General features: G+C 32.7%; 2 protein-coding genes across 2 annotated transcripts; both read left to right on the top strand.

Moving 5' to 3' along the window:
• Positions 1-9,324: 9,324 nt before the first annotated feature.
• LOC145335289 (uncharacterized) lies at positions 9,325-12,891 on the top strand. The gene is made up of 5 exons (XM_080181026.1): positions 9,325-9,440; positions 10,389-10,485; positions 11,019-11,128; positions 11,520-11,578; positions 12,785-12,891. Exons 2-5 carry the CDS (start codon positions 10,390-10,392, stop codon positions 12,889-12,891), a joined length of 372 nt encoding a protein of 123 aa, XP_080037152.1. The 5' UTR covers positions 9,325-9,440; position 10,389.
• A 477-nt stretch (positions 12,892-13,368) lies between these two features.
• On the top strand, positions 13,369-17,682 carry LOC145304279 (xylosyl- and glucuronyltransferase LARGE2-like). The gene is made up of 7 exons (XM_080146132.1): positions 13,369-13,463; positions 14,203-14,291; positions 14,839-14,880; positions 15,389-15,485; positions 15,995-16,126; positions 16,711-16,749; positions 17,593-17,682. The coding sequence occupies exons 1-7, from the start codon at positions 13,431-13,433 to the stop codon at positions 17,650-17,652; spliced, it is 492 nt and encodes a 163-aa protein (XP_080002258.1). The 5' UTR covers positions 13,369-13,430; the 3' UTR covers positions 17,653-17,682.
• The last annotated feature ends 722 nt before the right edge of the window (positions 17,683-18,404 follow it).

Genomic DNA, 18,404 nt, shown 5'->3' with positions numbered 1-18,404 from the left:
TGAAAATTCATTTCCTAAATAGCGCATGGGTTAACACGCTGGTTTGTCATCCTTAGAATCTAGGTTCTAGTCTTGCAAAGTTGCACATTTTTTATCAAAAATTCCGTTGACAACAAATTAATTTTTCCTCATTACATATCAATTTCACGAATCGATTAATTCATTTATGAATCAAAAATATTTCAAGAGGGGTGGAGAGGGGGGAGTAATATAAAAGTTATTTAGCATCGTATCATTAACAATTATTATATAACACTGGCTTTAATCTCAAATGATTGTACATTTTTATATTCATAGAAAACTGGATATAATACAATGCATATATATATTTTTCAGTATGGCTAAGAACCGGTTCTAATTCGGATTCAAAGCGATACTGGAATATTAAAGTGAGAATGTATTTGGGGTCAGAGAATATCAAATACAAATTTTATTATTTATTATTAAAAAAAATTGCACTGAGATAAGTATCCTGCATGCCTTAGTGTTTTACACTCTAGCTTCCCATTTCTAAAATCCAGGTTCTAGTCTGACTTGGAATCCACAAAAAATTTTCTCCAAAATTATGAGGACACTAACTTAATGAGTTGAACTAAATAGAAGAGAATCAACAAACCTCGAAACCATAACGGTTGTCAAATAGTTTTTGTACATTTTTTTATTTGAAATATTCATGAAGTCATATCTAAACAATCTTTAAAATTTCTCAGGTTGGTTATATACTATTATTAATAACAATAAATTTTACTCTAAAATGGCAACCCTAAATAAAAGTGCGGAATAAAGTATAAACCATACCTTGGAACAAAAGACTCGGCCATTTACGATACTTACATTGTATTGTTTAAAATTGCTGATATAATATAATACTGGTGTGGTTTTGTGGGTAAAGTTTGACGTAATTTTTTTATTTTTAATAACTTCATATAGAGTTCCGGTTCTAATCCCCGCGGAAAAACTTAAATCTATTAACTATATCCCATTATATAAAGTAGTAAGCTTTTTTTTATCTGCAGGAAAGGATCTTCTAACTGCTAAACCGAAATATTTTCTTTACAGTGAAGCATCCAATAGGTCCAGGGAAGGTTAATAAATTTTTATTGCTTTTTATCCTCTTATAAGAAGTATCCCCAAAAGTTAAATTTTAAATGATGTTTACGTAGCGCGAACGTCGCCGGTTCAAACCTACGACATGACTTATTTAAAAATTCCAGATTAATTCCCTGCAAGTAATCTAAACTTTTATAGATATCATCCATATAATAAAGTAACAGGATGTTTGTTTGTCTGTCTGTTTGTTTGTACCAAAGGAAATGCTAACCACTGAACCGATATGGTTCTCTTTTACAGGGTAGCTTATCATAGGTCCTGGGAAGGTTTCTAACTAATTTTTCCCACGAAAAGGATATAATTTTTGAAAAACTAAAATTAAAAATAGCAGATGGTCGACTCCCACCCCATCCCCCTCCCTCCCCCCCCCCCCCCCAAAAAAAATGATAATTCACACCTTCAAAATCCCTCCCTCCCTCTCTCTCTCTCTCTCTCTCTCGATTTCGAGGTTTAATGATTCAAAATGATGTAGGGCAACAGTAGCCGGTTCGAATCTTGTTGAAAAAAAAAATTTTAATTGCTTTTTAAAAAAGATTTTGAGTGATCTTTCAAAATTAGTTTTGTTTTATTCTTCATCGACATTGTTTATAATGTTAGAAAAATATTTTTTTTTCTTTTGATCACTGAAGTGGTTTTGATCTGATGTGCTTCAGACTGCTGGGATTAAAATTAAAATATGATTTTAACCACTAAGCTACAGAGAATATCCTTTTATCTTGGTCAATTTAAACAATTATTAAAAAAATCTAAATATTGTCTATATTGCCTCTGTCAATGAACATTTGGTTGCCTTCAATTTTTCCTCTCTCTCTCTCTCTCTGAGTACATTTTAAAATTTTTTAGTATAATGTGTTGTCTATTGTGGTATGCTGGTCAAAGCACTGGCTATCAGATATAGAGATCATGCGTTCAACTCCTGGTGATGTTAGATTTTCATAATTTTTTTCAGTTTATTATCGTATGTCAGTGATAATAGATGTAAATAATTTTTTTCAGTTTATTATTTCTTTCTCTCTCTGTTTGTTTCTTATTAATTTGAATTAAATATAATGTCTCCTGTGGTATGGCAGTCAAAGTCCTGGCTTCCAGTTATGACGATCATGCGTTCAAATCCTGGTGATGTTCGATGAGATTCATATTTTTCAGTTTATTATTTCTTTTCTTTCTCTCTCTCTCTCTCTCTCTCTCTCTCTCTCTCTCTCTCTCTCTCTCTCTCTCTCTCTCTCTCTCTCTCTCTCTCTCTCTCTCTCTCTCTCTCTCTCTCTCTCTCTCTCTCTCTCTCTCTCTCTCTCTCTCTCTCTCTCTCTCTCTCTCTCTCTCTCTCTCTCTCTCTCTCTCTCTCTCTCTCTCTCTTTCTTTCTTTCTTTCTCTATGTATCTTATTAATTTTGAATAAAATACAACGTCTCTTTTGGTATGGTGGTCAAATTGCTGGCTTCCAGTTATGATGTTCATGCGTTCAAATCCCGGTAGTGATAGATGTGATTGATATTTATTACTTTATTTTAATACTCTAGCCGCTATGGCCATAGAGGCTCTAGGGGTACGTAAAATGTTTTCTTTTCAATCTATGTTAAGATTAGCTGTTTCAGCTAGGCAGCGCTAGTTATATTTATTGGATTTTTGCGATTTCTCTTGGGAGGGTGGTGGTACACTCCCCAAAATAGCTATAAACCTTCCCAGGACCTATGAGAAGCTACCCTGTAAAGGATATTCATATAAGTTCAGTGGTTGGCGAGATCCTTCGCTATAGACAAAAAAAACCTTACTACTTGCTTTCTGCGAGTACTTTATTAATTATCAAGAAAATATGTTTATTCTTTTGGTATGGTGGTCAAAGTCAAAGATCGATTATGATGATTGCGGGTTCAAATCCCAGCGATGATTGACATGATTAATTTTTCAGTTTATTATTTCCTTGTCTATCATGTCTTATAGATGCGAGTTTGAGTCTGACCAAGAACAAATTTATATTTTAAGTGACTGTTGGTACATTGTAAATCTTTAAAATTATTTTTTGCTTTACCATATATTACTTATTATCTCAGAGAGGGAAAATGATACAGTGTTTGGGTAGTTTCGAACTTATAACCTTCTGACTTGAACCGATGCAAAACTGGACCCTCATCTTTACCCCTGAGCTAAGATGACATTTATAAATATGTGTAAATTTTTATAGTACAATATAAGATTTCAGTTTTTCTTTACCTTGTCTTTTTTCGCATCTGATAATTGGTCTCCTTCATAGCTTGATTATAGAATGTCGGTTTCCGTATCCGCATGTTGCGAGTTCGAGGCTCTCCGAGAGGGGCAGGGATTTTGTTGTTGATCAAAATTGGGTGTTTCTGTGTAGTAAAAGTTGTCGCAAATATAGGTATTAAATAATCCGATTGGCCTGATTTTTGAAATACTGATTCTTAGAACAACAAAGTACAATTTTATAAGCAAAGCATCTCTATAATCAATTCCTAAAAATGTAAGTATGCATGTACCATATTATTATCCTCTATTTCAGCTGTTTTTCGACAAATTTATTTACAATTTTTTCCGACTTTTATACATTTATATTATAATAATTAAGTTCTGACACTTTAAAAACATTTCATAAATAGCTTCGCTTTTATGGGTGTTGTCATTCTTGTTAAACTTTACGTGCCAATCAAAGCAATTAAAGTAACTCAAAATATCAAAAATAGACCCTATATTGTGCTAATTAATAAATCACGCAATGACGATTCTATAGACACCTTAACATCGATCCTTGCTCATACCTATCCCATCTCTGACAGTTAGGGAGTTGAATCCATTTTTATAGAAGCAGAAATATAATCTATGATTATGGTTTGGACCCTCTAAAACTGTAATCTACCCTTCCACTTTCCCCTCTCTTGGTGAAGATATCTTCAACACCGATACGATTTTTGAAATTTAAGATTCCACTTTTGCCTCTCTTGGTGAAGATATCTTCAACAAGAGAGACAAAAGTGGAATCTTATATTTCAAAAATCGTATCGGCGTTGAAGATATCTTCACCAAGAGAGGGGAAAAAGGAATCTTACATTTCAAAAATCGTATCGGCGTTGAAGATATCTTCACCAAGAGAGGGGAAAGTAGAATCTTACATTTCAAAAATCGTATCGGCGTTGAAGATATCTTCACCAAGAGAGGGGAAAGTGGAAAGGTAGATTACAGTTTTAGAGGGTCCAAACCATAATCATAGATTATATTTCTGCTTTTATAAAAATGGATTCAACTCCCTAACTGTCTGAGGTCAAATCTTAATTAAACAATTAAATATAAACATTAGCCTGTTTCAAAATACTAATAAATATTATGCAAAATGCCAAACTTTTTAGTAGAAAATCTAAATAAAATCTTCTTTTTGATAAGATAAGAAAAAGTTAAGGGTGTTTAGCCTATCTCACCCCCTATCTCTCTCCCACCCCTTCAATGTGAGCTCTTGTGAAGCAAAGATGTATCCTATTACATAAAGTACTAAGCTTTTTTGTTTGTAGCGAAGGATCTCGCTAACCACTGAACCGATATGGTTCTTCTTTAGAGAGAAGCTTTGTATAGGCCCTGAGATGGTTTTAGCCTATTTTATTTTTTAAAATAAGTCTGGGTATGGTTTTAAGCTATTTTTCTGCTCTTCTTTATCTCTTCGAATAAAGAGCCCCTAGATGAAAGGGGCGCAGCCGATAGTATAATAAAAGGAAGCACGGACATATAGACGGATAACCCTGTTTATTATGTGTGCTAATTGTATTCAGGGAAGGGGGGAGAGGTGACATTGGGCAGTTTATTACACTAGTCCCCAACGTTTTATAGTAACGTTTTCTTATTCAATAGCTTAACAAATTTGGGGAATGAATTTTTATTGGTTATTTCATTATTTCAGTGTTCGTTTCAACCAATAATCAAAATCTGCAGAAGGGGTAATTTTGTGTATCATCATTGGGGATGTACATCAATTTATCAGCTATTGTCTTATCCCTTTAGATTCCTGAATTGTAATACTGTAACGCGTTTTTTCAACTTTCGCTTACAGTAACAATGACTGGCGCGCGAAAAAAGTGCAAATCATTCTAGAAATTTCTTCCACTCGCTTAAAAGAAGTTAAATTTGGCTCTTTTAGTTGCACTGTGCGCGTGCTGTTACAACTTTAGATGTGAAGTTAAAGCGAAGGCCTTGGGTCCAAAACATTTTCAATATGAGTTGCGTTATTTGGAGGAGCCAGATATACGTTTTTTTTGTATATCCAATTAGAGAAAGGTTATACAATAAAATGGTTTCCCATGTAAATGGTTTGCATTTAATGATAAAGATATTTTTTATAATTCTTAAAAGCGAAGCTTTTCTAATTAAGACATGTTAGAAATGTCATATCGATATCAAACTTTGCTTGATAATTCCTATAACAGTTAGGTATGATTTAGAAAGTTTAGCCAGTCTATAATCGTTACCAGAAAGTCCGTACGTCCATTTAAAACATGGTGATTTTTTTAACAACAATTAATTGTATGTAATAATTATCATATTCATCTGATTTTTGGAATTCTGATTTCTATTACCACAAGGTATAATGTTATAAGCGAAGCATCTCTATAATCAAGTCCTAAAAAGTACGTAAGTATGTCCTTCACAGTATCTTGTATTTAAGAAGTTTTGCAACAAATTTACTTATAATTTTTTTTTGACCTTTAGTTCTGACACTCTACAAGTTTTCATGTTCGTTTGTCCTACTGTTTCAGAGCTTTGCTTATATGGATGTTGTCATCCTTGTTTTTATTAATTTTTAGGAGGTTGAATGAAGACCAGCTCTCTGCCTTTTTTGCTATTTTTTCCTTTAAGAGTTGCTTATACATCTAAAGTTCTTTTATAATTTTCATTATTAGTGGCGAATCTACTCATTAATTCATTTCAACTGCCCGTATGCTATACAGTATTTAAGTCCATAATGCTATGCATGTGATTTTCGTTATTAAAAGCGAAGCTTTTCTATAATTAGGGTCGGTCCGTCCGTCCGTACGTCCGTCCGTCATTAATAGCTTTTTTTCATTAATTTAGGCATGTTAGGATTGTCCTATCGATTTCAAACTTTGCATAGTCATTCCTGTAGTAGTTTGGTACGATTTAGAAAGCGTAGCAACTCTTTAATCATTACCAGAATGACCGTACATCCATTTTAAACATGTTGAGTTTTCTACTTTTTTAACAACAAATTCTTATGTGATCTAATTATCCTGAATCAAGCAGATTTTCAACAAATTTACTTACAATTTTTCTTCGACTTATACTTTTATATTCTGATTATTCAGTTCTGAAACTATATAAGTGTTAATGTCCGTTTGTCCTATCGTTTCAGTGCTTCGCTTTTATGGATGTTGTTATCCTTGTTTTTATATTACTCATTTTGTCCGTTTTTTCATTCATTATTTGTTGTGGTTAGCTACTTATGGATGTAGTCATCTTTGTTTGATTTGTTTATGCTTGATCGGTGATTTTTTACAATGGTAATAAAAGGCATGTAATTTAAAATCAAAGACTTTCAAAACTCAGGGAGGGAGGGAACATTGGACAGAAAATTACACTATTTGACATTTAAATATTTATTCCAATACGAAATAATATACAAACATAGTTAAATAATGATATTAGATAGATAAAATTAAGACATAAATCAATCCACATAGAACGAATAAAAGAAACAATGTGTATGTTAGGCTTAGTTTGATATGAAATTAATAAAATATATATTATATTGTTATTCAAGCCAGCATTATGAAAGCCAGTTTACAAGTAAATTGAGATAAAAGAATAGAGTGTGCATAGAAATTGTTGTCATGAAATCGTCCTCTACGCTTATTTTTAAAGATCTATCTTTTGCAACTAAAATTAAATGGGATAATTGTAGATAAAAATCGTTTGAAAAGCCTTCATAAAACATATTGTATAAGTAAAAGTTTTCTTTTAAAAAGATGAATTCTGGCTTACTATCATTTAGAACATTATCTAAAAATAATGCAAGTTTATGTATATAATAGGTAGGAAACACACAGAAATAGAGGTCATGTTCAGTTGAACTTATTATATTACATTTTGAACATAGATTTGAATCAGTTAATTTAAATTTATATAGTTTATTTTTACTATTTAATGTTCTGTTCATTTGTTCAAGGATAAAATTTTTATAATATAAAGTAATTGGCATGTTAAATATTTTTTTAACGACATAGAAAGCATTTCTTTGTCTGGAAGGAATATATAACTTATCACTTACTCTAGTTTTTAGTGTAGGTAGCTCACATGAGTTTTTATTTCTATGAATTAGTTTAAAATGAAGAGAGAAGAAAGATTTGTTCTTTAAAAAAAACTGTTCCAATTAAAATTGGAATCAAAAGTTGCTTTGCTCTCTTCATGCTAAACACACAATCTCTAGGAAAAGTTGTTTTTGTTGACTCTACTAGTTTACTCAATTTATTTATTAAAGAAACATCTCTAATTATATTCGATAGATCAGATTTTATGTATGGCAAAAATAATACTTTTTCATCAAGTTTTCTTGTTTTATTTTATTTTGATTGATTCCTTCCAAACAGGCAGTGTTCAAACTTTTCAACAAATAATCTTCTACAAAAGGGGTAATTATGTTTATCTCCTCATTATGATTGTCTTAAAGTACATGATTTTATCGTCCATTGATGTACAGCCCCAATGATGTTAGACAAATTACCTCTAAAGTAGATAAAAAATGTAATTTGAAATAAACAATCATGAATTTATAAATGATCCAAAGTTTGAAACCGTCGAATAAGATTTCGAGAGTGTTTTTTAAAACTTAAAGTATTATAAGTATTAAAGTATAATAATTTACAGTCCAATGTCCCCTCCCTGCCTATGGGCGAGAAAGCCTAAAATGCTGCTAAAATGTTACGTGTGACGTCATAAAAAGGGAAGGATGAGAGGAAGGATGGGAAAGGAAACCCCGAAAAAATAGATGGTTTTTTATGACGTCCATGGGTCAATATTACACATTTATTTTTTTTATTTATGAATATATTTACCCTTCATTACTTAATTTTTTTAATTTCAGATGTAAAACTGATAATAAAATGTTAAAACAATATTTAATTTTCATCATGATACCGCTAATAGTTTCCAGGAAATTCTATTCATAATCTACACAATTAAATCTATCTAGCTTTCTTGTCTGTTAAAAATTATATCTAAATATTTCAACAAATAAGATTGTTTTTAGGTGATATCTATCTATCTCTCTTTCTCTCTATCTATCTATCTATATATCTATCTCTCTTTCTCTCTCTCTCCTCTCTCACTCTCTTTCTCTCTTTCTCTCTTTCTCTCTTTCTCTCTTTCTCTCTTTCTCTCTCTCTCTCTATCTATATATCTATCTCTCTTTCTCTCTCTCTCTCCTCTCTCTCTCTCTCTCTCTCTCGTTTCTTTCATTCTCATTTTATTTTTTATTTTCTATGTCATTTTATTTTAATGTTTCAAAAAGCTCTCCTATTATTGGACGTAATTGTCCATATTGTATTTTTTTAAAAATATTTATGAATTATTTTTCCTAGTGAAAGCAAAGAAGAAAATTGTATGTGTGATCAAAATTGTAATAATAAAACTAAACAAAATTTTTATTGTGATAATAATATTTTCCATAGATTTTTTCAGGAAAATTTACAGTTTTTAGATGAAAATAGTAATTGCAATCCATTTCTTCTTACAAATTACCGGCTACGCCCCTAGAGTCCTCTAAGGCACATTGTGAATGGGGTGGAGAGAAGTCGACCCTCCATTTTAAATTTTAGCTTGAAAAAAATGTTTTAAAAATGGGGGGTATTTCTTCTGGAGGCAATATCTCTTAAGAGAGTGGAGGTACCCCTCCCCAAAATAGTTATAAATTTTCCTTGGACCATTAAGAAGCTTTACTGTAAAGAGGAAACATATTGGCAAGCCGTTAGTGAGATTCTTCGCTACACACACTGACAGAAAGACACCTGCTACTTTTATATAAAGTTAATGGTAACTTCCCCCCAAATAGTTATGAACATTCCTTGGTCCTTTAAGAATCTTCACTGTAAAGAAGTACCATATGAATCAAGCCATTAGCGAGATCCTTCGTTACATACACACACAGAAAGACATCCTGCTGCTTTCATATAAAGATAATAAAAACTGTAAATTACAAACCCAGGATAAATTACTGGTTCCTGGTGAATTGCAGAGTCCTGGCCCAGATTTTGTTCATATTTCCATCAATTTTGTGGCAAAAAATTATACTCTAGAATACAGTAATATTAATAATGAATCAAGGTAATGTTTAGCAACTCAATAAGTATCCCCTTCTCTCACTGACTGACTCAATGACTTACTCCTACAGAAAAGTTGTATACCGTTATTAGAGTATATTAGTGCAAAGAGGGAGGAGACATTAGGCTGTTTATTACACTAGTCCCCAAAGTATTATAATAAAGGTTTTTTTATTAGTTGGCTCACCAAATTTGGGGACTTTTATTGAATTTTTATTGGTTGATTCATTAAGTTGAGTGTCCAAACGAGTTAACCATAAATTGTAATCTTCAGGAGGGTCAATATTGTGTGTCTTCAACTTTGGGGATGTACATCAACTTATCGGCCATTGTCTTATATATATACCTTTAAATCCTTGATATTAATGTGTAAGTTAGATATTAGAAATGTTATATACCATTAGAGTATATGCTACGAGGGTGTCTAAACCTATTAGAGTATAATAGCTTTATAAGTTAGATAAGAATAAGACCCTTTTATTTTTAGATGCATTTCATCTCTATAAGTATCCAATAACCCCACTGACTTACTACTGACTCACCCCTTTCAATAGAAAAGTTGTATACCGCTACTAGAGTGCCTTAGAGTCAAATATATTAGAGTATATTAGTGTGTAAGCGATACAAGATTCTTTTATAAGTGAGTAGCATCTCTATAAGTATCCACTTAACTCACTAACTTACTACTGACTGACTCCTCTCAACAATATATAATAATTACTGCTATTAGAGTAAATGCTTTTAGAGTGCCCTTAAAGTCGAAGCTATCAGAGTATAATAGCTAATATCCATTTTATTTTATTAGTTGGCCAATTCTTAATATTCCTTTATATGGTGTTCACAGAATGATTTACTATTTGGTATTTTTTAAAGATCGTACACGAAAAAGAAAGTCTCATGCAAGTTTGACATTAGTAGGACAATTCTGACTTATTGGTTATTATTTATCAAGGATGGTGAAGCACCTACGCCGGCTGTGTTACTCCTTGTTCTCTGAAAGCACCGGAACTCCTATTAATTTAATAGTAAACACAATTAATAAAGACACGGTAAGTATAATTGTTTTAAATGAATCTTCCCCCCAAAATATTTCAACTAATAAGAACTTCGCTATTTTTGGAAGAACTGGTTCTTGTTTACGGTAGATTGTAAGCATGTTAAGTACAATGAATATAGAATACGTGAATATTGTGAAAGATTTTAAAATACCTTGAAAAAATATTTCTCCAAGCTGACTAACATAACAATTCTCCACCCTCCCATCACCCAATTAGGACTTTACCCCATACCCTCCTAGGACCATGAAGGAACTTACTGACCAATGAGTGAGGACTAAACTATCAACCTAAATTGACGACAAAAATTTCCCTGTCACAATATCCACGTATTCTATATCCATAACAAGAAAATAGCTTAAAACAACCACAGGACCAATAGGTATATACCCTGAAGAATACAATCCAATCGATTCAGTGGTTACTAAGATCTTAAGCGTCAGACAGACGAACGGACGGACGGACAGACAGACATCATTCTATTTTGTATTATAGATAGAGACTTAATCATTTGTTATTTAATTCAGGAATTGGTGCGAAGGATAATTGTTGAGGAGGTTTCGCGTGTGTTGACAAGAAAGATTCTGACTGGCCGAAAAGATCATAGCAAGGCCAAATTAAACTGGAAATTTCCAAGGTTATGTTTACCTGAAAGGGGGGTGGGAAGAGAATGATACCCTCTTCTTTGCAAAGTAAAAGTATAACCACCTATGACGGGAGGTGGGATGAAGGGGTGATAACACCCTCATATTTTTCGAGATAGATTTAACCTCCCACCCCACCACAAAAATCTTACCCAAATATTTGTATGTGTGTGTTTTTTAGGAGGGGGGGGGGGATTATTAAAAAAAACCCTCTCACTCCCACATCAAAAGGGGCCCTGACTGTTAAATGTTAAGTGGATTAGATTATGAAAAAAAAGTTGTTTCTTTAGTTTAAAATATATTCAATATTGAATGGCTTTTGTTTTTTTTCCTCCTTTTTTGTATTTATTTCCTTTTCAAAATATTAAAATAATTATTTTTCAGATTTCATGTTAGTTTTGTAGATATGAATTATTATTCCATCAAATATCGAAAACAACTAGGAAAAATCATGTGAAAGAAAAAAAATTTTAAAAAAAGGATGACAACATTGATATGTAGCGAAGCTCTGAAATGGAAGGACAACGAACATTAACACTTGTAGATTGTCAGAACTGAATTAGCAGGATAATAATGCAGTACAAACAATATTGTAAGTAAATTTGTTGCAAAACTGCATAGATAGATGATACTGTTTAAGGACATACTTACATTTTTGGGACTTGTTTACAGAGATGCTTCGATTATAACATTGTACCTTGTTGTAATAGGATTATTTTAACATACAAAAATTTGTTGTCAAAAAAGTTAAAATGTTTAAAATGGACGTACGGACATTCTGATATTGATTATAGAGTTGCTACGCTTTCTAAATTGTACCTAACTACTACAGGAATCATCATGCAAAGTTTGGAATCGAAAGGACAATTCTAACCTGAAAAAGGGATGACAACATTCATAGGTAGTGAAGCACAACAAAATATGGATGGAAATAAGGACGGACAAGAGCAATAAAAAATAGATAGCATAAAAATATCACGAAACCTTTCTTATGTATTTTTTATATTTATGTCATGTAGCTTGACTGACAGACCAACGGACATAGTAAATAGTAGCTGAGATTCACATTTCCCCCATAAATAGATTTACAAATGGTAGGTAATAAAATTAAATAATATTAACAGAACAAGGATGAAAATGTGCATAAAAGCGAAGTAAATTAATCTACAATAGGACAAACTAATATAAACAAATGAAGGAAGAGTGTCAGCGTTTTCTGTGTGAAGAAACATGTAGACTTGTAAATCTATAGCTTATGTTAATATATCTAATAGAATAAATAAATAGTCAGAGCTATCTGTTATGGACGGGCGTGTACAAAACTTACTTATTTTTAATTCTTAAATATATAAAGCTTCTCTTTTTAAAAAAGTAAATGTAATGCTGGTATATATTTGTCTTTCATCAAATCTAAATTTTAAAGTTTTAGTTTATCCTGCACTTTTCAACAACCTTTTCCGTCAGCCGCGCCTAAGCCTTAAATTTAAACCACATTTTTTTAAAATAGGGATTGCTATATTTGGGTAAAGTTTATACTTCAGGATGATTTTCAAAATTGTAAAAGGTTGATTTCCCTGAGGCTTACAGGCGGCTAACCGCACCCTACTATTTCCTTAAAACTAAAAATCCTCACATGATTATTTCCTTAGATCAGTTTTCTGCCACTTTGTGTCCGGAACAATCTTATTGGGATGCCAAGGAATTCTCTCAATCAATCAATCAATCATTGGATAAGACTTTTCGTATTTCTTTATAGCAGACTAGCGATTACGCCCCTAGAGGTTTATGTTGGTGGAGTTTTAAAGTTGATCCCCCATATTCAATTTTAGTTTTTAAAAATAAAAAGAAAAATTTTAAAAAATTGAGAGTCACTTTTAGGGGGTGATTTGTTTTGGGATGATGGTTCTACCATCCCCCAAATAGTTATAAACCTTCCCTGGACCTATGGGAATCTTCAATGAAAATGAAAAGCGGTTAGCAAGATTGGGTTAAATTACATCTCTCAGCTATTAATTTTTGATTAATTGTTAAATGTATTTCTCGTATTCATTCGAACCGGTTCTCATCCCTACGAAAAAACTTTGTCTAGCATCTAATTATATCCAGCTTTCTACGATTATGAAAATGTACAATCATAAGATTAAAACCTGTTTTAATCCTATAATTGTACATTCTATATCCGCGGAAAGCCGTTTATAATACGATGCGAGAAATAACTATTATTACATAAAAAAATCACTAGATTGATTGATTGATTGAAATTAATTCAAGAGTGTTGAAGGGCCCATATTGAAAATGGGGCAAAGTTGTCCAAGAAGATATGTTATGGTACGTATATACAAAATTAAATTCTTGGCTTGTTTGTAAAGATAGCCCTTGCCGAAGAACATTGCGGTACAATTAGTCTGTCAGCCTGTCGGTTATGTAAAGTTATAAAAGACAAATTTGACATATTTTTTATTGATTTGTAAAGGTTTCGTGATTATTATTCATCTGCATTTTTATCTTCTCCCGCTTTTTATGACCACTCTATAACAAAGTATATTTGGATATTGTGTCAGGGGAATTTTTGTCGTCTTTTTATGTTGACAATAAAGTCCACATTTGTCAATGCGTTTCTTCAAGGTCAAGGGAGAGGACGGGGTATAGTTATATTAGTCACCTGGGAGAAACATTTTAATAGGGTATACGAGAATCTCTCGCAATATCCACGTGTTTTATATACATGTCTACAACTCACTTTTCCGTTTGTCCATCCATTTGCAACTTATGGATGTTGTCATCCTTGTTTAACTGTAATGCCCTACATAGACACATTTTATTTTTAAAAATTCCCTGCAACTGGATGTTATCGTCAGTGTTTTAATAGTTATTTCTCGCATCGTATAATAAACATCTTTCCGCGGATATAAAATGTACTATTATAAGAAGAAAAAAACAGTTTTTTATATTCGTAGAAAACTGGGTATAATACGATGGTAGACATAGTTTTTGGATATGGTTGAGAACCGGTTCTAATCCACCGGAGTCGAATGAAAACGAGAAATTTTATTACACATTTTTTAAGGATCTGTTTTACATCCAATTCTTGTTTCCATTGGAGCTTCAAGCAGTTATCGACAGATTAATCATATGTGATATCGACCTCAGATTTAGGTATTTTCTAAGTTTAAAATCCGTTAAAAATTTAGTTAGTTGTGATCTTTATAGACAATGGATTTCTGTACGACCTCAATGTTGACAGACAAAATTTTCCCTTTTGTAGATTAAAGGTGATGGTTGATACGTTTAATAATTCAACCAATCATACTCTAATAATAATAGTATCCTAAGTTTTTTAGCCAACAAATAAGAAAACTTGTTTAAAAGCTTTGAGTACCAGTGTAATGTATAATCCAATATTCCCTTCTTTAATGGATTTTCTTTTCAGCTTGACGAAAATAGATTCACGATAAATTTACGCAGATCTCCAATGATGATAAACACTCATACCCCTATTGTAGATTAAAATTATTAGTTTAAAAGTTTTAACTAACCAACCACAACTTGATTGAAGCACTCATAATTTTGTTAAACATTTAAAACTTTGGGTAACAGTGTTATTTATTGTCTAAATATCATCCCCCTTGCCTAATCCTTATAAAATATTATTTTTGTCCTGCGCTTTTTATTGGTGTTTTAATCTTTGTACTACTTTTTATAGGTCTGATATTTCTGAACTCAATGATTACTTTAATTTATTCAAGTAAGTTTTAAAAATATTTCTAAATACGCAAAGCACGATCTTTCGTGACAACGCTTGTTAAGGGGCGTTTCGGCGTATTTTCACAGTAGATTTTCTCCTATTTCTAGCCACTGCGAGGGGGTTCTAACCCTGCGGGGCAATCACCTAACCCAACATAACCTATCAAAAGCTAGTGTGAAAGTAATACGAAACGCCCCTTAAGAGGATTTTCTGTATACGTGAACGTTTAAGGGGGTGGGGGAGATGTGACAGGGGTTATTTCCACCTGACAAAAATTTGAAAATATTTTAGAAAATCCCTTCCCCCATCTCCTGGAAAAAAATTTATCCAAAGGCATCAAGTTTGTATCTGATACACTCAGTTTTTTTTTATAAATCTAACAGATTTATGACATTTAACACAAAAAATACCTTTGGTAGAAAATTAACAACCACAATAGTATTTCAGAAACTATGCTTTTTAACAATTTTGGCTTTTTGTTCTTGAATTATGACATGAGCTTTTCTAGATCCGAAGTGGTTGGGTTGACCAAAACCTGGTCCGACGAATACATCCGTGGCCTAGCCTATCCACTTTCCTCCATGGGGGAACCTGGGCCGTTCCAGGTACAGTTGTAGAGTAGTACCACTGCTACTCTATGATTATATTAGAACGTCCGTCCTCAAACATGAGTCACACAATAAAATTTATATTTGGGTTTTATGTTAAGAAATGGTTTCAACGGTTTTTTGGTCAATCACATCTTATAATATCCTATACAGTTGCTACGCTATATACCTGTACTAGTTGGTTAAACCCTATCCACTAGCGTAGGGCTAAAAACCATACCAACCCAAACTTTTTATAAAAAATAAAATAGCCTAAAACCATCACGATTCCTACAAGTATCTTTTCTTTAAAGAAGATCCATATCGTTTCAGTGGGTACGGAATCCTTCGCTACAGGCAAAAAAAAGTTTATTACTTTATATATTAGGATATTGTACAACTAGGATAACCCCTAGAGGTTTCTAGATGCATTTTAAAGATGTGTTTGGGGTTGATCGGATTAGTTCACCCATCCACTTGAAACATCCAGACTCTTCATATTTCTTACAGTTTCATTTATATTTCAGAATCTAAACTCTGGTGTTGTATTGATGGATTTATCAAAAATCCGAGCCATGGGGCTCGAACCATTGTTCTCATCAGAATATACAGCTCAGATGAGAACATATTTTAATAACTATCCAACCAATACGGATCAGGTTAGCGTTGACGAAGAGGTCCCGGGTTTCAGTCTTGACATAAACTCAAGATGTTAAAATTTCCTCTATTACTATTTCTACAATCATTATGAGCGTTGAGGGAATGCCTTTGACTCTAAACAGTTGCAACCAGTAAATTTTCAAATAAAAGGTCATCGAATTCAAATTGATGGGAGAATTCAGAATCTCAAGCCCTACGGGATTCCATCTAATTCACAAAATAGCCAGCTGAGAGGTTAGGTTAGATTAAGGTAGATTATTTAAAGTTTAATGCAGTTGTTAGGCTACCGCAAGGTTTTGGCCCTGGGGGCTTTAGTGTATTATCATGAAAATTTAATTCCAATAGAAAGGGTCTATAATGTTTTAAGTGTTTTTTCATCAATCTTTTCAAGATTTAGGCTAGACCCCTACTCGACTCAAAAATAAAAACGTTAAGCTTGCAGAAAAGGATTGCAAAAAAAGTAAATGTAACGAACTAGTTGAAAGCTAATTTTCTTAATAGTCGTGAAAAAATACAATAAAGTATAAAACAGTAAAAATAGGAGAATTAATTGCATTTATCGTTATTTCTTTTAATTTTTTAGGATTTCTATTTTCTGTTAAGAAATAAACACCCAGAAAAGGTGAGTTGAGATTCATTAAAAACAAGGATGACAACATCCATAAAAGCGAAGCTCTGAAACGGTAGGACAAAAGGGCATTATCACTATATAGTGGAACTGAATAATCAGAATTTAAATGTATAAGAGTCGAAGCAAAATTGTAAGTAAATTTGTTGAAAAATTGCAGGATAATGTATAAGGACATACTTACATTTTTAGGACTTGTTTATAGAGTTGCTTCGCTTATGATATTGTAATTTGTTATCTCAGTATACTAAAAATCAGATCAATCGGATAATTCGATCATATAAAAATTGTTGTTACAAAAGTGAAAAAATTAACATGTTGAAAATGGACGTACGGACATTCTGGTAACGATTATATAGTTTCTACTCTTTTTAAATTGTATCTAATTACTACAGGAATCACCATGCAAAATTTGAAATCGATAGGACAATTGTTTTAGGTTAGGTAAGGTTTTAGGCTAGGGAGCAGGCAAGGGGGCCGAGTGCTTCGGCTAGGCAGGCAAGGGGGCCGAGCGCTGCGGCTAGGCAGGCTAGGAAGCCGAGCGCCGCGGCCATAGTTCATAGTTCGTTGTCGGGGGAGCTGAGGGTTTCAAATTTTCAAAATTGAAAAAAAAATTTCTAAGTGGATAATACCTCCATCTCTTTTTTAGGGAATTTCTTTCTAACTTCTCCTCTCATCTCCCTCATTTTTATAACGTCACAGAGCGGATTTTCGATACACTTTGTCCCAATACAAAAAAACTTGCTTTTGTTATGTCCAAAGAAATATTTAGTTATTATTTCGTACTATAGCTATTTTAAAGTTTTCACAGGAAATAAAAAAATATAACATTTTTAGGTTTTTGTTTTGCCGTGCGTGTTTAATTATATGGTAATTATTCTTTTATTAACAAAATAATTTTTAGTAGTAAAGCTACTTTTCAAGTCATTATGTCTGTCTGTCCTTCGTGATGCTGCTACCTGTACCTATTCGGTTATCAAAATATATATAAAACACCTCTGTACCTACCTATATGAAGCTTCAATGTAAAGGAGAACCATATCTGTTGAGCGGTAAGCAAGATTCTTTAGTACAGAGATAGACATCCTGTTACTTTTATACAAGGATTTATCTCTCAACTCTTACCCTCTTTTCTCCTACACTCTACCCAGGGAAAAGGGTATGAGATTCTGACAAACAATTCTAATGGAAAATTTCCCCACAACCCCCTTTCCTTTTTTCTCCCCCTTCTTACCCACTCCCCTTCAGTTACATAAAACAAGTTATACGCCAACTTTACCCCAACAAAAATATTAAATTTTGGGGCAGTTTCAATTGGAAATATTTGGTTGAATAAAAGCCCCTGACTACCTCTGTCTATCACTCTGGTTTCAAAAAGCTTTGCTATTATTGGAGGTAATCCTCTTTGTTTTATAGAAAAATTCCTATCTTCCTCATCAAATACTGAAATATTTTACCATCAACCAACATGAAGAGGCAGGGATATAGTAAGGTTATTTTTCAGGGGGGGGGGGGGTGAGGAGAGGGGGGGGGTATACCTATCACCAAATTAACCCTTATATGCTTTTACAATAGTGCACTTTAATAAAGCAATCTATAATACAAAGTAGAATGACGTCTGTCTGTCCGTCTGTCTGAAGCTTAAGATC

This window comes from Acartia tonsa, chromosome 13 (assembly GCF_053477335.1).
Source record: "Acartia tonsa isolate MP-2025a chromosome 13, ASM5347733v1, whole genome shotgun sequence".
In the NCBI taxonomy this organism is placed as follows: Eukaryota; Metazoa; Arthropoda; class Copepoda; order Calanoida; family Acartiidae; genus Acartia; species Acartia tonsa.
This window is presented reverse-complemented; position numbering and strand designations above follow the sequence as displayed.

Bases quoted from the DNA above. Each gene is read 5' to 3' on its own strand.
- LOC145335289 (XM_080181026.1), top strand. From the start codon at position 10,390: ATGGTGAAGCACCTACGCCGGCTGTGTTACTCCTTGTTCTCTGAAAGC. The intron at 10,486-11,018 runs GTAAGTATAATT...TATTTAATTCAG, and splicing joins ACACAATTAATAAAGACACG to GAATTGGTGCGAAGGATAAT. The intron at 11,579-12,784 runs GAAAAATCATGT...TTATTTCCTTAG, and splicing joins CAAATATCGAAAACAACTAG to ATCAGTTTTCTGCCACTTTG.
- LOC145304279 (XM_080146132.1), top strand. From the start codon at position 13,431: ATGGGGCAAAGTTGTCCAAGAAGATATGTTATG. The intron at 13,464-14,202 runs GTACGTATATAC...ACATTTTTTAAG, and splicing joins GTCCAAGAAGATATGTTATG to GATCTGTTTTACATCCAATT. The intron at 14,292-14,838 runs GTATTTTCTAAG...TACTTTTTATAG, and splicing joins GATATCGACCTCAGATTTAG to GTCTGATATTTCTGAACTCA.